Source organism: Marmota monax, unplaced genomic scaffold, assembly GCF_021218885.2.
Source record: "Marmota monax isolate L192 unplaced genomic scaffold, Marmota_monax_Labrador192_F-V1.1 WCK01_AAM20220418_F8-fsc00005, whole genome shotgun sequence".
NCBI classification, from domain to species: domain Eukaryota; kingdom Metazoa; phylum Chordata; class Mammalia; order Rodentia; family Sciuridae; genus Marmota; species Marmota monax.
This window is the reverse complement of record NW_026692254.1, coordinates 10,859,129-10,883,975: the sequence shown is the minus strand read 5'-3', so window position 1 is coordinate 10,883,975 and position 24,847 is coordinate 10,859,129. Positions and strand designations below refer to the sequence as shown.

Genomic DNA, 24,847 nt, shown 5'->3' with positions numbered 1-24,847 from the left:
GGCTCACTGGTTAAGCACCTCTGGGTTCAATCCCTGGTACCCAAAAAAAAGGGGTGGGGGGATTTTGTGACAGATAAAATAATTTTTCTACACTTTAACTTCTGAATCCCCAAATCCCCAGTACTGTTATTTCACTTCAAAGAATTCACCTTTTAAATTCCACAGTGTTTTAAATTGGCAATTATACCCAGGGGATGCTTTTCCACTGAACAACATGCCCAGCCTTTTTTGAAACAAAGTCTCATTAAATTGCTAAGACTGGTCTAGAATTTGTGATCCTCCTGCCTCAGCTTCTAAAGAAACTATAGAAAGTCAAAGCTGTAAAACTAAATCTGTGAGCTAAACTGCCCTTTATTTCCTTTGCTCTATTTAGAATGGGTTGAATTAATACTTAATTGGGTTTCACAAGTGCAAAGTCATCTTTGAAATGGATTTCCTCAAAGGGGTAAATGCTTTTAAAAATCCAAAATCTGTTTTCAAAGAGTAAACTGTTGCCAGGCATGGTGGCGATGACTGTAATCCCAGTGGCTCATGAGGCTGAAACAGGAGGATCTAGGGTTCAAAGCCAGCCTTAGCCACTGAGCAAGACCCTGTCTCAAAATAAAAAAATAAAAAGGGCTGGGATGTGGTTCAGTGGTTAAGCACCCAAGGTTCAATCCCTAGTACCAAAATAACAAAATCACTAAAGAGTAAACTGTTTAAGCAGTTCACTGTTTCATATATTGGATCCCAAGGTTATATATATATATATATATATATATATATATATATATATATATACACACACACACACACACACACACACACTTTTTCAAATGAAAAATTAACTCCCTGAAGGCATCTTTTAAAAGCCAAAGTCCTGCACGGTGCCTGTAATCCCAGTGACTAGGAAGGCTGAGGAGAGAGGATCACAGGTTTGAGGCCAGACTCAGCAATTTAGCTTAGGCCCTAACTAATTGACAGAGACCATGAATCAAAATAAATAATGAAAATAAAACGGGCTGGAGGGGCTGGGGTTGTGGGTCAGAGATACAGCGCTTACCTAGCATGCGTCAGGCACTGGGTTCGATCCTCAGCACCACATAAATATAAAATAACTAATAAATAAATAAATAAAACTGGCTGGGGATGTGGTTTAGTGGTAATGTGCCTTGGTTCATCCCCAGCATCCCCCCCCCCCGTCAAAAAAAGAGTCCTTCTGGAAAAATAGCAACTAATCATTAAAACGGAATTGTGATGTTACCTTTTTGTTCATATAAACCTAAATGAGCAGTAATCCAGGGTTAGGAGCCAGAGGCCCTGGGTTGGAACGGGAGGGAGACAACTTTGGGCAGCAGCTCAGGCTCGCAGGGTGGCCACTTTCTGGCCGGCGTCCTCCCAGTGTTTTCGCCGTTCGGACCACTGAACTGAGGCACCACTGGATTGTCTGCGGGTTACAAGAATGCCCAGAAGGTAGTCCCCTAGCCCCATGCCGGACCCAGTCCTCTGCGCTGCAAAACCTAACAACCTTGCGCTGCCCTGACAATGACGCGAGGAGGCAGCTTCTACCGCCCTACTCCAAGATGGCTGCGGGTCGGCGCTGGGGATGCTGGGCGCGCTCCCCGAGGGACCCGGGTGGAGTTGACAGGGCGGGGGGGGGGGGGGAGCAGAGCGAGCAGGATTCTGGCGCTGATTGGCCTGTGAGGCCGACCGGCCCCCAGCGCTGGTCCTCAGCTGGCGCTGCGGCCTGGGGCTGAGATGTGAGGGGCAGCGGGCGGGCTCCCGGCGGTGAAGGCTGTGAGCTGCGGCGGCTGCGGCGAGGGCGGCGCAGGCGGGCGGGCGAGGCCAGCGGGCGCCGTGGGCGGCCGGCCTTGTCGGCCAAGGGATGAGGAAACGGACCGAGCCCGTCACCTTGGAGCATGAGCGCTGCGCCGCCTCGGGTTCATCCTCCTCCGGCTCGGCCACCGCGGCGCTGGACGCCGACTGCCGCCTGAAGCAGAACCTGCGCCTGGCCGGCAAGGGGCCGGAGCCCCGTTGTGCAGCCGACTCGGGCATGAAGCGGACGCTGGGCAGGTGAGGCGATGCACTGGTAGTGGGGAGGGTTCCCCTCACCTGCCGTGCAGGTGCGGCCCACAGGTCTCCCCGAATCGCCGCCCCCCTCACATTAGCTGCCTGCATAAGGATTTCCCACCTCACCCCCCATTCTCCCGGTGTCCTCTTTGACCCTTCTTCAGACCTCTTCCCCTTACTTGGCCTGCAAGGAGCTCCCAACCCCCATCCTTTCCCCAGGCACCTTCCCTCGGGAGCACCTTACGTCCCTTCAACTCAAGTATCCTCTCTGGCGCTCCGCGCCTCCCACTTACCCACCCAGCACTTCGAACGCATCTTTGCACCCCTACACTTTTCCAGGAGAGCCACTGCGGACCCCTAGGCTACGGGTTTGGAGCGGCACGGAAGTCGTGACCTAGCACGAGAGTAGCGTAAGAGGTGGGGAGGCCCCCGGACGCGCGGCACGTAGGCGGTGGGACGTGGAGAGGCTGGCGTCAGACCCTCAGAGCTCCGGGGTCCCCTCATACTTGGTTTGCATTGACCCCCCAAACCGAGCGCAGTAGCCGGCGCCTGTGTGCAACCCTGGTGGTACTCTGGTCTCTCACTTCAGTACTTCTCGGGTAACTGTTATTGGAAGTGGCATTTGCTGCTCAGAACTGCTGAGCCTTTGGGGAAAGGTTAAATGGCCTGTGGGGTTCAAGGGAAAGGAAGGATACACCACATTCTCAGTTGTTGGAGGAAAACCGATCGTTCGTTGTGCTGGTGGCTGCTTACCTTTGAAATCTGTATAAAGGAGTTGGTCCCACTGAGAATTATTGTAGAGTCCCGAAGTCATTTGAGGTGTGTGCATGTGTTTTCTCCCTTTGCGAAGAAGAATGCGGTTATATAAAGCTGATTTCGGAATTGAGATGGGAGCTTATTTCACAGGGACATATTTCTTTCCCTCTTTGCTCTTTTCTTAATGATTTGACTGTTTGTGGAACATATAATTCATGGCAATTTTGAAGCGTTGGTATTTCATGATGATGTTTGATTGAAGTTGGTATGTGATGTTCTCAGGTGTTTCTTTTGGAAGCAGTTGGAATGCCTTTAATTGAACCTGAAGCATAAAATATTTATTCAAATAGCCCCTAAAGAAAATGAGAACTTCAACTTTAGTACTTAGAAAGAACATGAAATTAAACTAGAGGCCCGTAAGTCAATGATTCTCAGTCCTGCCAGAAGGGCAGGGACTGATAGGTTTGGTTTCACGTGTGAGTATTTTTTGTGAAACTAATCTGTTCTTTTTGGAAAGGTTTAACTGTTATCAAGAGTTTTTACTTTAATACATTTTATTAAGTAGACAGCACAAAACTTAAGTAAGTTGGAAAGTCTTTGCTTGTAAAAGATCGAATTGTTATGCACAATAATGTTGGGAAACAATGCTGCCCCGACACCTTCCTTGTGAGATGTACTATACTAAAAGAATCTGATTAATTTTCAGTTTTGTATCAGGGGACAAAGAGAAACATTCAATAGTGTCCATATCCTTTAGATAATCAAAAGGCTGTTAGGGAAATAAAATGCACAACACAGAAGAAAGGTCGAATTTGTGTTACCCCTTGGCTTTTTTTCCTGTTGCCTGTCCTAGACATTCTGGTGCTTGACTCCCGCCCAGAGAGACCTTCCCAGACTAGCCCATCCCTATTTACCTTATCACTTACATGGCATTATAATTGCATGCATACTTGTTGACTTGCTTTACCTGTGCCTCCCATCCCACAAGAATGGAACACAAGAGAGCAGGTTGTTTTCTTCACTTGTGTATCTCTAGTGCCTGGCACATAGTAGATGGCAGAAAATACTTGTTGAATGAATGAATATCTGGGGAATAAATTCCAAGAAGTGGAATTTCTAGGCCAGGGGTGTGTGTTTATAACTTCAAAAGGTAAAGCTAGGTTAACCCTCCACAGAAGTTGTATTAATCTGTACTCTGACCGTCAATGTAAGTTGCCTCCGCCTCCTATACCGTGTATTATGCCATATTTTGACCTTTGTCTGATAGAAGAAAATTATATCTGATTTTGGTGTTAATTTCTAGTACTTCTAGGTGGCATTTTATGTGTATGTAAGCCTGTTATATGCCTTTGCAATTAGTTGTCTTTTATGGTCCTCCTGCACATTTCTTTTAATTCTTTATTATGAACATTTTATTTTTGATACTGGTGATTGAGCCTAGAGCTGATTAACCATTAAGCCACATCCCCAGCCCCCCCCCCCCTTTTTTTTTCTTTTTTGGAGACAGGGTCTTTGTAAGTTGCTTAAGGCCTCACTAAGTTGATGAGGCTACTACCTACCAATCCTCCTACCTGAGCCTCCAGAGCTGCCGGGATTACAGGAACACAGTACTGTGTCTAGATTCAAGATCGCTACAAGATTTTCAAATATATGAAAGTAGACAATATAGTGATCCAATGGTTTGAACAGTTTTCAATGTTTAGCCAAACTTGAATCATTTATCCCTCCTTTCTATTTTCTTGTAGGTTGGGGGACTGTAATATTTTGAAACAAATTATTTTCTTTGTAAAATACTTAACAAATAAGGACTTTTTGAAATATATATAACCCCAATGCTATTATCCTATCCATTAAACTAAATTTTTATCCGATATCAATATTATCAAATATCCGGACCACAAACCACTTCCCAAATTGTCTCAGAAATGTCTGTCTGAGCTGGGTATGGGGGCACAAGCGTATAATCCTAGCAACTCTGGCGGTTGAGGCAGGAGGATCGAAATTTCCAAGCCAGTTTAGGCAACTTAGTAAGATCCTATCTCCAAATAAAAAATAATAAAAGAATTGTAGCTCAGTGGTAAAAGTGCCCCTGAGTTCAATCACCGATATAAAAAAAAGAGAAATATCTTTACTTGAAAATTCTATACATTCTTTATCCTAGTTCATCTTTTTTGTTGTTACTGAAAATAGGATCCTTTATTGTATTGCATATTCTTAGTTGTTCTATTTATTAATTTTATAACTAGCAACTTAATTTTATTGTTTCTAATAGTTTTTACTCTTGTTGGATTTTCCAGGAGTACTATCACCTCAGCTACAAATAATTTTGTCCCTTGTTTTCCAATATTTATGCCACTTGTTTCTCTTTTCTGATTGCAGTGTATTTCCAGAACAAAGTTAAATAATGGAGACGATACTGGGTACTTTTAACTAGTTCCTCACCTTTTGGGGACTGGGGGTGGGAGTTAGTATGGCGGTTTACTACTGATCTATATCCCCAGTCCTAGTTTATTTTACTTTGGGAGAGGGTGTTGCTAAGTTGCTAAGGCTGGCCTGGAGCTTCGTGATCCTCCTGCCTCAGCCTCCTGAGTTGCTGGGATTCCAGGCATGCACCACTATATCCAACCTACTCTTCCCCCGCACCCCATGTGCTGGGGACTGAACATAGAGCTTCAAACATGCTAGGCAAATACAAGAATGAGCCACCTTCCCCAGCCCTAATTTCTCATCTTTAATGAGATTGCTTTTAGTTTTGTCATTAAGTGTGCTGATTTTTACTAAAAAGTATGTTGCTAATAACATTTTAAAATCATTAATAGTGGTTGAATTTTTAAAATTTTAACATCTGTGTTATGATCATAGTAATTTTTCCCTTTACTTGTTAATATGTTATTGTAACAATAGATTTTATGTTATTGAATTATTATTGCATTCCTGGGATGAACCCTTATTGTGTAGCCAGAGTCCATTTATTAACATTTTATTTAGAAATGTTACATCATTATTTGTGAAAGTAGTGCATAATTTTCTTTTTTCTTTTGCAATACTAGGGATCCAACTCAGGGCCTCCCATATGCCATGTGAGTGCTCTACCACTGAGCTACATCTCCAACCCTCTATAATTTTCTTTTTTAGTGTTATCTTTATCAATGTGTTTTCTATATCTTTTAATATTAAAAATGTTCTTTGGCTGGGTTTATGGCATGCACCTGTAGTCCTAGCCACTCAGAAGACTGGGCAGGAGGATCATTTAATCCCAGGAGGGATCCCAGTCTGAGCAATATAATAAGACTGCATCCCTTAAAAAAAAAAAAAAACAGCCACTAGAAGACTGAGGCAGAAGGATTGCAAGTTTAAGGCCCTGTCTTGAACTGGAAGGTTAGCAAGACCTTGTCTCAAAATAAAAAATTAAAATGGTTGGAGATGTAGTAGCTCAGTAGTAGAGTGCCCCTGGTTTCTGTCGTGTGTGTGTGTGTGTGTGTGTGTGTGTGTATGGAGGCTGTACTTTCTCTGCTTTAGTCAGTTTAAAATTCTTTTGAAATTATCTGTTTGTTTTTTTAAATTTGATAAATTCCCCTATAAAACTACCTAAACCTGGTGCTTTTTTAGAATATAGCACTTTTATAACTATACAGTTTCTTTGAGACCATTGGTCTGTTCAGATTTGTTATCTCTTTCTGGGTTTAGTTTTGGTGGTTTGTGTATTCATAGAAAATCATCGACTTACCAGGTGTGGTGATGCACGCCTCTAATCCCAGGGGCTCAGGAGGCTGAGGCAGGAGAATCGCAAGTTCAAAGCTAGCCTCAGTAACTTAGCAAGGCTCTGAGCAGCTTAGTGAGACCCTGTCTCAAAAAAAAAAAAAAGGGCTAGAGATGTGGCTTACTGGTAAAGCACCCTGAGTTTAGTTCCTGGTACCAAAGAAAAAAAATAAAGAAAATCATGAACTTAATCAGCTTTTAATCAGCTTTTTTTCTTTTTTTTTTTTTTTTAAAAATACTTATTTAGTTGTAGATGAACACACAGTATCTTTATTTATTTTTATGTGGTACTGAGGATTGAACCCAGTGCCTCACATATGCAAGGCAAGCACTTTACCACTGAGTTACAGCTGCAGCCCCAGCTTTTTTCCTCTTTATCTGGGACTTATTTCCCTGGTTTTGGTCCCATTTATGTACTTAGGCTTTCTTGCCCTTATTTTTTTCTTGATTAGGCTGACTAATGATATATCTAACACATAAACACTAGAGTTTGAAATATATGTGTATGTGTGTGACTGTGTATGTGTATATATACATATATATGTGTATATGTGTGTGTGTGTGTGTGTGTGTGTATAATATATCTATCTCCTTTATTATTTCTGGGAGGGCCAGGTAATGCTGAGGGCTGCCCAGAAGTACAGAACATGTTCCATCTGCAGGGGGCAGCAGCCTCCACACCTGGTCCTGATACTACCTGGAATGTGTCCCTAGGCAGCCAGGTCTTCTAGTCTTTCCGGAAAAGAGTAGATGTTTTTTTGGTTTTGTAGAGTTTTGTTTTAATTGTGTTTGTGTGTGTTGGTCACCATAATTTTAACATTTTTAGTTAATTCAAATTAGAACGACTTTGGAAGCCAAAGTTTTTGGTTTTGTTTTGTTTTTTAAAATTTCTGAGCTGAAGGGTAATTTACCCCAGAGGTGATTTACCTCTGAGCTACATCCCAACCATTTTTTTTTTTTTTTTTTAAAGACAGGGTTTCACTAAGTTGCTCAGGGCTTTTCTAAGTTGCTGAGGCTGGCCTCGAACTTGTGATCCTCTTGCCTCAGCCTTATGAGTTGCTGGAACAGCACCACTGCACCTGGCTTAAAAGGTAATTTTTAAAAGTAAATATATATCGAAGTCATACATCAACTCTGTATCCCTTGAGAAGATGAACTAGATATTAGGGTTTTTTAAATTGTTTTATTTTATTTGGTTTGGATTTAGAATTAAGCCCAGGACCTTGTCTTAAGCCCGTGCTTTATTACTGCATTATGTCAGATTTGCTGTGATGAAGTACCTGAGAAAAATCAATTTTAAAAAAGAGGAAAGATTTATTTTGGCTCATTGTTTCAGAGGATTTAGTCCAAGGTCACTTGACTCCATCACTTTGGTCCTATGATAGGAGCACATGGCAGAGGAGATCTGTTTACCTCTTGGTGGCTAAGAGACAAAGCAGTAGAAGGTAAGGGTCCAAGGTCCCAATATCCCCTTCAAGGGAACCCTCTTCTCCCCTACCAACTACCCCATACCCCTCCCTCACCTAACTTCCTTTCACTAGGTCCCACCTCTTAAAGTTTCTACCACCTAGCCACATGCAGTGGTACAAGCCTATTTCCCAGTTATTTGGGATGCTGAGGTAGGAGGATCACAAGTTTGAAGCCAGCCTGATCAACTATAGCAAGACCCTGTCTCAAAATAAAAAGGGCTGGTGATATAATCAATGTTAAAACAAATGTGGTTTCAGTCCCTGGTACCTCCCCACCACTACCAAAAAAGTTTCATTACCTCTCAATAATGCTCTTACCTGAGGGCTAAGCCTTCAAAACATGGCTTTGGGGGGACATTTAAGATCCAAAGCATAATAACCACATACCTGTATACTCCTAGCTCTAGATACTAGTTTTACTTTGCAAATTGTCTGTGAGAAGGTGCTGGGCAAAGAAGAACTTTATGGGCTTCTCATTTTCTTCTCATTTTTGTAGCTCTGGAATTCTTGGGAAGGTGCATTTAAGGTACAAGTTGTCCCATTTGGACCCTGAACTAAAATCATAAGACACACAAGATCTGTGTATCTCAATCAGCTGGTCTTCACCCTTCCTCTTTCAAACTGTAGGGCAGGCCAGATCGGCCAGATAGATGGAGATCAATGAATTGCATGGGAGATGCTAGAGCACCCTCCTGTGTAATACCAAAGAACAGTCATCACCTTAGTTCTTCCTTGACCCAAAGAAGGGATTTCATCTGAAGCTGCTAATGCTTCACCATAATGCTGAAAGGCAGGTGGCTGAGATTAATGCCTATCTCCTTTTCCTGAGGTGTGATAGTCAGCTCACCCTCCAAGCATTCCTATGTGGTGTCTCTTCACCCTTGCTTCACAGAGTGAGGAGATGAGAGCAAGTGTTCACCAAGCTGTTATAGCTAAAGTCTGCTTTATCCCTCTTTTTCTTTCTTCTCTACCTAGAATACAGTCTAGGATAAGACTCTAACAAGACTTTAACAGGTGGGTCTGCCACTTTCCAACTTGATATACCTTTTCACAGCCACAGTCCAGACAGAGGCCTGGAACCTTAGAACTGGGTTCTGGTTTTATTAGGGCTTTGCGTCCTATATCTGTGCTTGGTTCAAAGTTGCTTTCAGCCAACACACATCCTCCCTTTCCAAGGGAGTGTCTCCCTTTTGTGGTAACTTTTGCAGACAGGCATATTATGGGAGATACCTTTGGGCAGACTGAAAAGAGGCATGGAAGATGATCACTTTGTCAGGTGTAGGCTGATAAAGATGGGACCCCATCCCACATTTTTGCTCTTCCTTACAATAGAACACTTTTCCTCTCAAAATGAAGTCTTCAGAAAGAATGTTTATTGAAATCCAACCATGAAAGAAAACAGATTAAGTCAATGCTTTTCACCCAGAGGTGGTACCACAGAAATTAAGTTTCAGTGAGTTTGTGCTTTGCCAGTGGGCTTTTTCAGTATGGAGAGGGAATGAGTCATTTGCCTTCTCCTAAACTGAGGGCCAGTGTCTGGAGTGTAGTTTAGAAGAGCCGACCAACACAGAAAGGAATGATAGCTAGAAAGCCTGGACTAAAATAAAATGTCCCATTCTTAGAAGGATCTCTCATTTGGGTTTGGTTCCCATTGTAGTATGATTCCATGTTTAAGAGGAAGCTTGCATGGCAAACTGGGTCTTGAGGGAGTGTTTTCAGAGTCTGTCATTTGCTTAACTTTCTGATTTGTCTCTTCATCTGTGATGTGGGGAAAAGAATGTCTTTGATGCAGGATTGTGGTGAGGTCTAGGTGTGTGGAAAGTTTCCACCAGCAGCGAGCCCTCAGTCAGTAGCATCTTCTATCCCATTATTACTACTGACATTACATGCTGAGGGAAGTGATAAAGTCATTAGCACATATCAGGAAGAATTTACTGCTTCCTTTTTATTCCCCAGGTTATTAGTCTGGCTTCTCATAGTCATGCATATACGATTCATCATGATCCATCATCATAACTATTAACACTGGAGCATTTTTAACTGTAGTCTTTGATCATCTAGCACTTTTTTCAGTCACTCATTTAACATAGTTTGAATACCTGTGACTGCTGAGGCCATAGTAGTGACCCCAGTCCATGTTCTCATGGACTTTACATTCCAGTAAGGGAGACAGGTGACAAATGAAGAGAGAGATGACACATCAGGTGCTCTAGGCATGAAGGAGAAAAATAGAGCCAGTAGAGGAACATCTTTAGACTGGGCACCATGGTGGGGTGTATGGTTTGGGTGAGAAAGAGGCCTTCCTAACAAGGGGACATTTGAATGGAAGCCCCTGACTGCTTTAGAGCAGAAGAATAACATGATAGGTTGTATGTATTATCATGTCACTCTGAGTCTGTAATAAGAACAGACTGGGGGCAGGGATGTGGAAGACCAGCTGGGGCTCTTGTCATCCAGGTAAGATACTGTGAGGGCTTGGGCCAGATTATTAGCCATAAGGGTAAGAAGAAATGTGGAATTCTGAATGTTTTAAAGGAGATGCCAATAGGATTTGCTAATGGATTAAATGGATGAGTGTGAAAGAGACAAGAGTCATATTCACAGGATTTTTTTCTGAACAATGAGAAAAATAGAGTTGCCATGTACTGAGAAGGGAACTATCTTTGTACATTGGCTGATGCTATAACAGAATACCACAGACTGGGTAAATTAAAAATAATCAAAATTTATATGGCTCATGGTTCTGAGAGGCCGGGAAATCCAAGATCGAGGCACTACATCTGATGAAGACCTTCATACTGAATCATAACATGGAGGAAGGCATCACATAGCAAAGGAACACTTAAGAAAAGGGTGAGAAGGAGCAAGAGAACAACCAAAGGAGAGAGTTTGCTTGTATAACAAAGTCACTCCCATAATATGTAAATCACTCCCAATTGTAGCATCATTAATGCATATTCAGGAGGGTGGAGATTCATGACCTTAATACCTCTTAGTCATCTCACCTCCCAATACCATCCCAGTGGCTTAAATTTCCACGAGCCAGGTGTTGTATCATACCTCAAGTTCTACCGGTTCAGGAGGCTGAGGCAGTAGGATCACTTGTGTCCAGGAGTTTGGGGCCAGCCTGGGCAACATAATGAGACTTGTCTTCTTAAAAAATTTTTTTTCTCAGTATGAATTTTGGAGGGGACATTTAAACAATAGCATTTTATTCCAGTAGTCCCAAAAGTCTTAACTCAATACAACATTAACTACACAGTCCAAAGTTCAGAGTCTCATTGGAATCATTATGGATGACACTGAAACACAATTCATCCTGAGGCAAATTTCCTCTAGCTATGTACCTGTGAAATCAAAATAAGGAATGTACTTCTGAAATGCAGTGGTGGGGCACAGGATAGATATTCTCATTCCAAAAGGGAGAGAGCACCAAAAAGAAATGAGTAAGGCAGTCCAAAGCTCAACAGGAAAACAGCATTAAGTGTCCACTCCCTCTTCCCAGACTAGGTATTGAACCCAGGGGTACTCTACCACTAGGCTACATCCCCAACCCTTTTTATGTTTTATTTTGAAACAGGGTCTCACTAAATTGACCAGGCTGGCCTCCAATTTATGATCCTCCTCCCTCAGACTCTTGGGCTTTTGGGATTACAAATGTGTGCCACTGTACCTGGCTGGATTAAGTCCTAAAGCTAGAGAATGATTTTTGACTTAGTATCTTGCATCCTGGGCACAGTGGTGTGGGGATCAGGCCTTCAAAGCCTCAGACAGCCCTGCCCCTACAACTTTTTTGGTCTCAGCAACTCTCAGGAATTAGAGTCTCATGCTGGCACACTGATAGCTCTATAGTTCTGGGATCTTGGGGGTGGCCCTACCTCTGCCTGCAGCCTTCATCAGGCATTACCCTAGTAGGGACTCTGTGGTAGCTTTGCCCCCATGACAAGGCTCTGCCTGGGCACCCAGGCTGTCTGCAGCATCCTTTGAAATCTAGGTAGAAAAAAAAAAGAGAGAGAGAGAAAGAGAGAGGAAAAAAGAAAAGAAATCTAGGTAGAGGAAGTCATACCCCCAGAGGCTCTTTCATAAAGTTCTAGGGTACAGACATAAGGTCTTTTTGCCACTTTATAACAAGAGTGGTCTTTACTCTAGTTTCCAATATCCTGTTTCTGTCTGAGATTTCAACAGAGTGCCCTTTACTTTTCGTATTTCTACCAACATTCTGATCACAAGCACTTAAGTAAAATCTCTGCAAATTCCTGATTTTGCTTACAGCTTTCTTCTGAGCCTTCATCAGAATCACTCTTAATGTTCCATTTATGGCAGTGCGGGCTTTTTCTAGCTTGCTCCACCAGTCTTGCAATTTCTACCCATTACCCAGTTCCAAAACTGCTTCCACATTTTCAGGTATTTGTAAGCAACAGCCCACTTCTCAATACCAATTTCCTCTATTAGTCTGTTTTCACTGCTGTACCACTGACTAGCTAAATTATAAACAATAGAATATTTGGCTCCTTGTTTTGGAGGGTGGAAAGTCCAAGATCAAGGGGCTGCCTTTGATGAGGGCTTTCATGTTGCATTATAATATAGTGGAAGTCATAGTTATCACATGGTGAGAGCACAGGACATAGGGCTGGAGCAAGAGTACATGTGCCAGAGGGAACTCGCTTTTTTTTTTTCTTCTTTGGTAGCAGGGACTGAACCCAGAGGTGCTTAACCACTGACCTACATCCCCAGCCCTTTTTACGTTTTATTTTGAGAAAGGGTCTTGCTAAGTTGCTTAGTGTCTCACTAAGTTACTAAGGCTGGCTTTGAACTTGCAGTCTTCCTACCTCAGCCTCCTGGTGCTGCTGGGATTACAGATGTGCGCCACCATGTCTGGCTAGTAGCTCACTGGGAGCTCACTAGCTACTCCCTTGATAATTACCCCTCTCCCACAGTGTTTGTCAAGATGAATGCAGAGGGCTGGGGTTGTAGTTCAGTGGTAAAGCGCTTGCCTGAGACATGTGAGGCATTGGGTTCAATTCTCAGCACCGCATGTAAACAGATAAAAAAATAGATACAAATAAAGATCCATGAACAACTAAGAAATATTTTAAAAAAGAAAAACAGGAAGTGAAGGAATAGAAACAACTTAATGAGTATTGGAATTTAGGGTTTATTCTGGAAGCTTGAAAGAAGTATCCCTAAGCTTTACAGTAAAAAACTACAACAAAAAGTTCAAATTGTCTTCACTTCTTATCTGACTACCAGATTCTTCATGCAAGATTTGGATATACTGACTGAACTGTTATTATGGGCAAGTAAGAAACGAGAGTTGAAGTCAGTTTTTTTGTTTTGTTTTTGTTTTTGTTTTTGTTTTTTACAGTAGCTCAGGTCTCTAGAAGAGATAAAGCTTTGATTTTTTTTCAGTTTTCTTCTCCTAATCATGTGTACAACAGATATGCCCTTATCTATTAATCCTTGGTTATTATACCATTCTTGGTCCTGCCTGAAAGTGACTATATCAGTGTCAGGTACCCATGGATTATGTTATTTACTACTAGACTTTGGCAGATGCTGTGTCAGGCACTGGAATATAAAGATGCAGGAAGATAGTCCCCTTCCTTAGGAAGTTGGTTGTCTTAATCAGTCTTTATGGGTGGCAACCATCAGCTCTTGCATTCTAATTTTTTTTTTTTTTTTGGTACCAGGATTGAACATGGCACTTAACCACTGAGCCACATTTCTAGCTTATTATTAAACATTTTATTTTGAGACAGGGTCTTGTTAAGTTGCTGAGGTTGGACTCAAATTTGCAATCTTCCTACCTCAACCTCCTGAGCCACTGGAATTGCAGGTATATGCCATGACTCCTGGCTACCCAAATGGTTTTTGTGTTTGTTATTTGTTTTGGTACTAGAGATTGAACCCAGGGATGTTTAACCACTGAGTCACCTCCCCATTCCTTTTTAATTTTTTTTTTTTAATTTAGAGACAAGTCTCACTAAGTTGCTTAGGGCCTCACTAATTTGCTGAGGCTGACTTTGAACTTGAAATTCTCTTGCCTCGGCCCCCAAGCCACTAGGATTATAGGCATGTGTCACCACGCCTGGCCACCTAAATGTCTTGATTGTGCCTTTAGCAGAGAGTATACAAGGATACCTGGAGATGGTCAGTCTCCTCCCCGCCCCTTTGTTTTTTTGTGTATGCGTGTTTTCTCTCTCTCTCTCTCTCTCTCTCTCTCTCTCTCACTGTGGATTAGACCCAGGAGGGGTGCTCTATCACTGAACTATATACATATATATATGGTTTTTTGTTTTTTGAGAGATAGGGTCTCACTAAGTTGCTGAGGCTGGCCTAGAACTTGTGATCCTCCTGCCACAGCCTCCTGAGTTGCTGCAATTACTCTGACATTTTTATGTGCTAATTTATCCCATCATTTAGCCTTTTATTTTATTGACAGAATGTAATGCAAAGTGACATTACTGGCTAACCAAGCTGTCTAGAAATAGAAAAAAAGAAATTCCCACAGTTTGAGGGCATAGGACACTTTAATAGGGCATGTCATGTCAGAACCTACAGGAAGGAAAAAAAAAAGATTACATTCCAGGATGTTTGGTATTTGGCTTAGGGTTCCTCTAGAAGGAGACTGTTACACCAGTGCAGGCCAACTGGGAGCCTGTTAATATAGGCCGAGGGCCTCAAGAGAAAACTCAAGGAGGTTGTACAAAACATAGGAAGGGATCTCCAAGTGTGAGGACACCCAGGAGACGGCCATCACCATGGTGAAAGGTGTCCTCTGAGGAGCTACTTCTCTTTCATTGTGTTCCTTTCAGTTTACTTTTCATATGATTTCTAAGTAAGAAAAAAATCTTTATAAAAACTTGAGACAGAGGAAGATGATGGAGGAACTGAAACTCCACCTTGATAATTGCTATTAACAGTGTGGCATATTTTGAGAGTATTGCTTGCATGTTCTGTCATTTATTTAACAAATATGTTCTTTTCTTTCATTTAGCCTCTTTGAAGGTTAGAGGGTGTGGATAAAATGTCACACAAAATAGGATAGTCTCAGTATCTGCAGAGCTTACATTCTTTCTTTTTTTTTCCCCCACAATACCTTTATTCTATTTATTTATTTATTTTTATGTAGTGTTGAGGATCAAACCCAGGGCTTTACACGTGTTAGGCAAGCACTCTACTGCTGAGCCACAACCCCAGCCCGCAATGCTTATATTATTATGCACATAAATATACACTAAAATTTCAACATGGTGGTCCACTGCTATAAAGAAAAATAAAGCAAGATAAGAAGTGTAGTCATATGAAAAGCCCTTGAAAACAAGCTCTGCTGCAATGGGAAAATGCTTTCTGCTAGCAGAATAAGGCCTTCTTAAGGTAAGGCACCAGCTGATCAGCTCTGCCAACAAAATCCTCATGGGTTTTTGCCTTCTTTGGGAACAAAGAGACATTTATGGATTGCTTTTGTATGCTTTATTAAGCCTTAATGTTTTCAATTCCAAAGAGTAAAAATGCTCCTAGGACTGACTGTGTTAGGATATGATTGTTAAGATTTATAACTGAAAATTAAGACAAATTTAATTCAACTATTAGTCTTAGGGAATGAGTCTTGGCTTTAATCTTTTGTTACTTCTGAGAGAATGTAATGAAATAAAATGATAAAGCAAAACACTTTTTCCTCACCATTTTAATGACATTAAACTGTGGAACAAGTTTTAGCAGCCTATTATATGGGTAGTTTGAGTCCCCAGAGAAGGGGAAGGAGAGTAAAAATATTTGAAGAACTTATGGCCAGAAACTTTCCTATCTTGCTGAAAACTATACCCCCTACTGAGAAACTAAATGAATCTCCTTCCCAAGAAATGTGAAGACAGCTATTCACAAAGACATGCCGTGATCAAATTGCTCAAAATCAGTGATAGAGGAAAAAATATTAAAAGCATCTGGATGGGGAAAAAGACACATACATAAATAAGAACAGGCTTTGGTCACCTGGCAAAGGGAACAAAATGCTGCCATTCGCATGGGATACCAACATGGCAGAGATCTGATGTCATCAGAAAGCGGCGGAGGAGATAACTTCATGGATACCAGCGGCGACAGAAACAGTTGGTCTCCTGGTAAAGAAAGTGAGTCACAAACACCTGAGTCTCTCTCACTTTGTCATCAAGCCAGAGGGGCAGAGCAGAGCCGCCGCCCACGCCCGGAACAGGCCCAGTGACCCACCGGCGTGGTAGTCACGTCACCCCAATTGGAGTAGGGGCAGAGCAGAGCCGCCATCCACGCCCGCAAGGTAGGCAGACCTGCGACCGACCGGCAGAACAGGCCCAAAAGTCCGCGGGCGTGGTAGACACGTCACACCAATTGGAGGAGGGGCAGAGCAGAGCCACCGCACACGTCTGCAAGGTAGGCAGACCTGCGACTGACCGGCGGATCAGGCCCAGCGGCCTGCCGGCATGGTAGACACGTCACCCCAATTGGAGTAGGGGCAGAGCAGAGCCACCTCCCGCGCCCGGAACAGGCCCAGCGACCCGCCGCCGTGGTAGACACGTCACCCCAATTGGAGTAAGGGCAGAGCAGAGCCACCGCCCGCGCCTGCAAGGTAGGCAGACCTGCGACCGACCGGCAGAACAGGCCCAGCGGCCCGTCAGCGTGGTAGACAGATCATCCCAATTGGAAGAGGAGCACAGCCGCCGCCCGCCCCTGCAAGGGAGACTTTGCAACTATACAAGAGCAATATAAATATATAGGGGGAAAATTTCAATAACACAACAGTTTCACCAAGCAGAAAGAAACGCGAGCAGTATGAAAAGACAAGGAAAGAAAGGACCACAAGCAATGCAGGTCAACTCAACTTTAGAAGAGGTAATAGCTGCAGCAGATGGAATGTCAGATAAAGAATTCAGGATATACATGCTTCAGATGATTTGGAGTCTCAAGGAAGACATTAGACAGCAAAATCAGACAATGAAAGATCACTTCGACAGTGAATTACATAAACAAATCCAAGAAGCAAAAGATCAACTATACAGGGAGATAGAGGTTATAAAAAACAAACAAACAGAAATCCTAGAAATGCAGAAAGCAATAAACCAACTTAAAAACTCAATTGAGAATACTACCAGCAGAGTAGAACACTTAGAAGATAGAACATCAGACAATGAAGACAAAGTATTTCAACTTGAAAAGAACATAGACAGCTCGGCAAGACTGTTAAGAAACCATGAGCAGAACATCCAAGAAATATGGGATAACATAAAGAGACCAAACTTAAGAGTCATTGGGATACAGGAAGGTATAGAGGTCCAAACCAAAGGAATGAGCAATCTATTCAATGAAATAATATGAGAAAACTTCCCAGACTTGAAGAATGAGATAGAATCCCAAATCCTAGAAGCCTACAGGACGCCGAATGTGCAAAATCATAAGAGATCCACACCTAGACACATTATAATGAAGATGCCCAACATACAGAATAAGGAGAGAATTTTAAAGCTACAAGAGAAAGGAAGCAGATTACATTTAGGAGTAAACCAATCAGGATAACAGCTGATCTTTCAACACAGACTCTGAAAGCTAGAAAATCCTGGAATAACATATTTCAAATACTGAAAGAAAATGGGTTCCAACCAAGAATTGTGTATCCAGCGAAATTAAGCTTCAGGATGGAAGATGAAATTAAAACCTTCCACGATAAACAAAAGTTAAAAGAATTTGCAGCTAGAAAACCATCCCTTCAAAACATCCTCGGCAAAGCATTACAGGAAGAGGAAATGGAAAATAACAATGAAAACCAACAGTGGGAGGTAGTACAGTAAAGGGGGGAAAATAATCAAAGAGGAAAACAAACCATGTTTAGTAACAGAAATAAACAAATATGGCTGGAAGAACAACCCATATCTCAATAATAACCCTAAATGTTAATGGCTTAAACTCACCAATTAAGAGACACAGGCTAGTAGAATGGATCACAAAACAAGACCCAACAATATGCTGCCTACAGGAGACGCATCTGATAGGAAAAGACATACATAGGCTGAAGGTGAAAGGGTGGGAAAAATCATATCACTCATATGGACTTCGGAAACAAGCAGGAGTGTCCATACTCATATCAAATAAAATAGATTTCAAGCCCAAGTTAATCAAAAGGGATAAAGAGGGACACTACATACTGCTTAAGGGAACCATACACCAACAAGACATAACAATCATAAGTATATATGCCCCAAACAGTGGTGCAGCTATGTTCATCAAACAAACTCTTCTCAAGTTCAAGAGTCTAATAGACCACCATACAATAATCATGGGAGACTTCAACACACCTCTCTCACCGCTGGACAGATCTTCCAAACAAAAGTTGATTAAGGAAACTATAGAACTCAATAACACTATTAATAACCTAGACTTAATTGACATATATAGAATATACCACCCAACATCAAGCAGTTAAACTTTTTTCTCAGCAGCACATGGATTCTTCTCAAAAATAGATCATATATTATGTCACAGGGCAACTCTTAGACAATATAAAGGAGTAGAGATAATACCATGCATCTTATCATAATGGAATGAAACTGAAAATCAACGATAAAAGAAGGAAGGAAAAGTCATGCATCACTTGGAGAATGAACAATAGGTTACTGAATGATCAATGGGTTATAGAAGACATCAAGGAGGAAATTAAAAAATTCGTAGAGATTAATGAAAACACTGACACAACATATCGGAATCTATGGGACACATTGAAAGCAGTTCTAAGAGGAAAATTCATTGCTTGGAGTTCATTCCTTAAAAAAAGAAAAAACCAACAAATAAATGATCTCATACTTCATCTCAAAATCCTAGAAAAAGAAGAGCAAAACAACAGCAAAAGAAGTAGAAGGCAAGAAATAATTAAAATCAGAGCTGAAATTAATGAAATCGAAACAAAAGAAACAACTGAAAAAATTGACAAAACTAAAAGTTGGTTCTTTGAAAAAATAAATAAAATCGACAGACCCTTAGCCATGCTAACGAAGAGAAGAAGAGAGAGAACTCAAATTACTAGCATATGGGATGAAAAAGGCAATATCACAACAGACACTTCAGAAATACAGAAGATAATTAGAAATTATTTTGAATCCTTATACTCCAATAAATTAGAAGATAGTGAAGGCATCGATAAATTTCTTAAGTCATATGATCTGCCCAGATTGAGTCAGGAGGATATAGACAACCTAAACAGACCAATATCAATTGAGGAAATAGAAGAAACCATCAAAAGACTACCAACTAAGAAAAGCCCAGGACCGGATGGGTATACAGCAGAGTTTTACAAAACTTTTAAGGAGAAACTAATACCAATACTTTTCAAGCTACTTCAGGAAATAGAAAAAGAGGGAGAACTTCCAAATTCATTCTACGAGGCCAACATCACCCTGATTCCTAAACCAGACAAAGACACTTCAAAGAAAGAAAACTACAGACCAATATCTCTAATGAACCTAGATGCAAAAATCCTCAATAAAATTCTGGCGAATCGGATACAAAAACATATCAAAAAAATTGTGCACCATGATCAAGTAGGATTCATCCCTGGGATGCAAGGCTGGTTCAATATACGGAAATCAATAAATGTTATTCACCACATCAGTAGACTTAAAAATAAGAACCATATGATCATCTCGATAGATGCGGAAAAAGCATTCGACAAAGTACAGCATCCCTTTATGTTCAAAACTCTAGAAAAACTAGGGATAACAGGAACATACCTCAATATTGTAAAAGCAATCTATGCTAAGCCTCAGGCTAGCATCATTCTGAATGGAGAAAAATTGAATGCATTCCCTCTAAAATTTGGAACAAGACAGGGATGCCCTCTCTCACCACTTCTGTTCAACATAGTTCTCGAAACGCTGGCCAGAGCAATTAGACAGACGAAAGAAATTAAAGGCATCAAAATAGGAAAAGAAGAACTTAAATTATCACTATTTGCAGATGACATGATTCTATACCTAGCAGACCCAAAAGGGTCCACAAAGAAACTATTAGAGCTAATAAATGAATTCAGCAAAGTGGCAGGATATAAAATCAACATGCATAAATCAAAGGCATTCCTGTATATCAGCGACAAATCCTCTGAAATGGAAATGAGGACAACCACTCCATTCACAATATCCTCAAAAAAAATAAAATACTTGGGAATCAACCTAACAAAAGAGGTGAAAGACTTATACAATGAAAACTACAGAACCCTAAAGAGAGAAATAGAAGAAGATCTTAGAAGATGGAAAAATATACCCTGTTCATGGATAGGCAGAACTAACATCATCAAAATGGCGATATTACCAAAAGTTCTCTATAGGTTTAATGCAATGCCAATCAAAATCCCAACGGCATTTCTTGTAGAAATAGAGAAAGCAATCATGAAATTCATATGGAAAAATAAAAGACCCAGAATAGCAAAAACAATGCTAAGCAGGAAGTGTGAATCAGGCGGTATAGCGATACCAGACTTCAAACTATACTACAGAGCAATAATAACAAAAACAGCATGGTACTGTTACCAAAACAGGTGGGTGGACCAATGGTACAGAATAGAGGACACAGAAACCAATCCACAAAACTACAACTATCTTATATTTGATAAAGGGGCTAAAAGCATGCAATGAAGGAAGGATAGCATCTTCAACAAATGGTGCTGGGAAAACTGGAAATCCATATGCAACAAAATGAAACTGAATCCCTTTCTCTCACCATGCACAAAAGTTAACTCAAAATGGATCAAGGAGCTTGACATCAAATCAGAGACACGGCGTCTGATAGAAGAAAAAGTTGGCTACGATCTACATACTGTGGGGTCGGGCTCCAAATTCCTCAATAGGACACCCATAGCACAAGAATTAATAACTAGAATCAACAAATGGGACTTACTCAAACTAAAAAGTTTTTTCTCAGCAAAAGAAACAATAAGAGAGGTAAATAGGGAGCCTACATCCTGGGAACAAATCTTTACTCCTCACACTTCAGATAGAGCCCTAATATCCAGAGTATACAATGAACTCAAAAAATTAAACAATAAGAAAACAAATAACCCAATCAACAAATGGGCCAAGGACCTGAACAGACACTTCTCAGAGGAGGACATACAATCAATCAACAAGTACATGAAAAAATGCTCACCATCTCTAGCAGTCAGAGAAATGCAAATCAAAACCACCCTAAGATACCATCTCACTCCAGTAAGATTGGCAGCCATTATGAAGTCAAACAACAACAAGTGCTGGCGAGGATGTGGGGAAAAGGGTACACTTGTACATTGCTGGTGGGACTGCAAATTGGTGCAGCCAATTTGGAAAGCAGTATGGAGATTTCTTGGAAAACTGGGAATGGAACCACCATTTGACCCAGCTATTCCCCTTCTTGGTCTATTCCCTAAAGACCTAAAAAGAGCATGCTATAGGGACACTGCTACATCAGTGTTCATAGCAGCACAGTTCACAATAGCAAGACTGTGGAACCAACCTAGATGCCCTTCAATAGACGAACGAATAAAAAAAAATGTGGCATTTATACACAATGGAGTATTACTCTGCATTAAAAAATGACAAAATCATAGAATTTGCAGGGAAATGGATGGCATTAGAGCAGATTATGCTAAGTGAAGCTAGCCAATCCCTAAAAAACAAATGCCAAATGTCTTCTTTGATATAAGGAGAGTGACTAAGAACAGAGTAGGGACGAAGAGCATGAGAAGAAGATTAACATTAAACAGGGATGAGAGGTGGGAGGGAAAGGGAGAGAGAAGGGAAATTGCATGGAAATGGAAGGAGACCCTCAGGGTTATACAAAATTACATACAAGAGGAAGTGAGGGGAAAGGGAAAAAAAATACAAGGGGGAGAAATGAATGACAGTAGAGGGGGTAGAGAGAGAAGAGGGGAGGGGAGGGGAGGGGAGGGGAGGGGATAGTAGAGGATAGGAAAGGCAGCAGAATACAACAGACAGTAGTATGGCAATATGTAAATCAATGGACGTGTAACTGATGTGATTCTGCAATCTGTATACGGGGTAAAAATGGGAGTTCATAACCCACTTGAATCAAAGTGTGATATATGATATATCAAGAGCTATGTAATGTTTTGAACAACCAACAATAAAAATTAAAATAAATAAATAAATAAGAACAAAGATATATATAGCAGATTTTTTTTTTTAAGGAAAAATAAAATCCAACTGAGAAGACAGTGGCGAGGCATCTTTATAGTGTTTAAAGAAAAACAAAATTCACCTAGAATTCTCTATCAGGAGGAAAATACTTTTCAAAAATGAAAGCAGAGTCATGAAGTTTTGAGACATACAGAAGCTGAAAGAATTCATCGCCAACAGACCAACACTATATGAAATGCAAAGGATGCTGGATATGGTTGTACTGGCCTATAATCCTAGCTACTCCAGAGGCTGAAGAAGGAGGATTGCAAATTCAAGGTTTGCAAATTCAGAAACTTGGGGGAGGCCTGTCTTAAAATAAAAAGGGCGGGGGATGTAGCTCAGTGTAAAAGACCTCTGGGGTAAATTCCCAGTGCCCCTCTCCCAAAAAAAGAAGAAACAAAGGATGACCTTCATACAGAAGGAAAATTATACCAGATAGAACAACTGAATCTTCACAAATGAATGAAGAACATTTTTAGAAATAATTGCATGAGAAAAGTTTTATTAAATGATAAGGAATCAATAACAATGTGTTGTAGGGTTTATAATGAATATAAAAGTGAAATTCATGACAATAAATGCATAGACTGGGAAAGAAGAAATGGAATCACATTCTTAAAATGTTCTCATACATGAAATGTTAAAAATTTCACTAAGATGTAGAATGTAATGAAGATGAATACTGTAAACCTTATGACAACTAAAAATAGTGTTCTAACAACCCAACAAAGGAAATAAAATGGAGTCATAAAAAATGTTTGATTATCTATAGGATGGCAGCCATTAAGAATACAAACAATAAAAAATGCTGGAGAGGATATCAGAAAAAGTAACACTTTTACACCATTGATGGGATTGTTAATTAGTTACAACCATTATGGGAATCAATTTGGAGGTTCCTCAAAAGCCCTCCATACTACTCCTCAGTATTTATCCTAAAGAATTAAAGTTGGCATACCCATGTTTATAGCAGCCCAATTCACAATAGCCAAACTTTTGTTAACTTTTTCATTGTTGTGAACAAAAACCTGAGAAGAAGAGTATAGAGTAGTGGAAGTTTATTTGCGTCTCACAGTCTCAGGAGTTTCAGTCCATAGATGGTCAACTCCATAACTTTGGGCCCAAGGTGAGGCAGAACATCATGTTGGAGGTAAACAGCTCAGAACATGGCCACCAGGAAGCAGAGAGCAAGCTCTGCTCACCACAGAAAAAATATAAACCTTAAAGCATGACCCCAGTGACCCACCTCCTAAAGCCACACCCTGCTTCCTCTAATTACCACCTAGTTAATCCGTATCATTGAGTCAATCCACTGATTAGGTTAAAGCTCTCATAATCTAACCATTTTGCCTCTGAATGTTATTGCATTGTCTTACACGTGAACTTTTGCGGGACACCACATATCTAAACTGTATCACTATGGAACTAGCCTAGGTGTTTATCAGTGGATGAATGGGTAAAGAAAAAAACATATATATACACACACACCATATTTTATATGGTATCATATATTTATACACCATATATGTACACACCATATTTATACACACATGTGTATATACCATATTTTCTTTATACATACACATATACATGTATGTACATATGTATATATATATACACCACATTTTCTTTATACATATGTCGTGTGTGCATATATATATATAATATATATATATGTATGTATACTGGACATATATATATATATATATATATATATTATATATATGCACACAAAAAACAAAGGAGTTTTATTCAACCATAAATAGGAATTAAATTATGTCATTTGGGAAATGGATGGAACAAGAATATTATGTAAAGTGAAATAAGCACATTCAGAAAATCAAGGGTAGTATGTTTTCTGTCATGTGTGGAAGCTAGAGAGATGAAAAAGGCAATGGTAGTAGTGGTGGTGGTGGTGGGGAATCTCATGAAAATTGAAAGGAGATTAGTAAAATAGAGGAAAGGGACCAGGAGGAGGGAAAGGAAAAATACTCGGGAATGATAACAGCAAAATTATATTGTTATATATAAATATGTGACAACAAATCTCACCATTATAATCATAATGCACTAATAAAAATATGGGGAAAAAATTACTATCCACAGGAAAAGAGGAACAAAAAACAGATGAAAAAAATAGAAAACAAACAGCAAGATGATAGATTCAAACCTAACCATATTCCCCACCACTGTAAAACAAAGAGAAAAACGTTAAATGTAAATGGCCTAACTACCCAGTTAAAAGATTATCATTTAGATAAAAAAGCAAGCACCAACTATATGATGTTTATTAAACATGTGTTTTCAAAAGAATCTGTTAAAGCAGAAGACAATAATTTTGACACATTCTTTTAAGGAGCTTCAAGTACATAAAGCAAAGTTAATAGAAATGCAAAGAAGAAAGACACCTTTACAATTGTCATCAGAGATTTCAGCACCTCTCTCTCTCAATAACTGATAAAAGTAGGTGGAAAACTAGCATGTAGTAGACTTGAATATCACTATCAAGCAAGCCAACCTAATTGACAGTGTGCCCAACAACAGCAGATAACATGTTTTATTCAAGTGCATACGGAACATGTACCCAGTAGACCACAATCTGGGCTATTAAATAGGTCTCAATAA

At 40.5% G+C, this 24,847-nt stretch overlaps 2 protein-coding genes across 7 annotated transcripts in view; one reads left to right on the top strand and one right to left on the bottom strand.

Annotated features, from left to right (window-relative positions):
* The window catches only part of Gins1 (GINS complex subunit 1), a 31,357-nt gene extending 29,833 nt beyond the window's left edge, over positions 1 to 1,524 (bottom strand). For 3 of the 6 annotated variants that reach the window (XM_046435418.2, XM_046435439.2, XM_046435428.2), the window contains exon 1: positions 1,244 to 1,513. Coding sequence is in view for 1 of the 6 variants with exons in the window: in XM_046435430.2 (XP_046291386.1) it covers positions 1,244 to 1,255 (12 nt within the window). In the remaining 5 variants the exon portion in view is untranslated. Of the gene's footprint in view, positions 1 to 1,243 lie in introns of all 6 variants that reach the window. The other 3 variants (XM_046435463.2, XM_046435436.2, XM_046435430.2) reach the window with 3 other exon arrangements.
* Positions 1,525 to 1,728: 204 nt separating this feature from the next.
* The window catches only part of Abhd12 (abhydrolase domain containing 12, lysophospholipase), an 86,076-nt gene continuing 62,957 nt past the window's right edge, over positions 1,729 to 24,847 (top strand). The window contains exon 1 of the mRNA XM_046435408.2: positions 1,729 to 2,052. Within this exon, the coding sequence (XP_046291364.1) occupies positions 1,865 to 2,052 (188 nt within the window). The 5' untranslated portion in view covers positions 1,729 to 1,864. The remainder of the gene's footprint in view (positions 2,053 to 24,847) is intronic.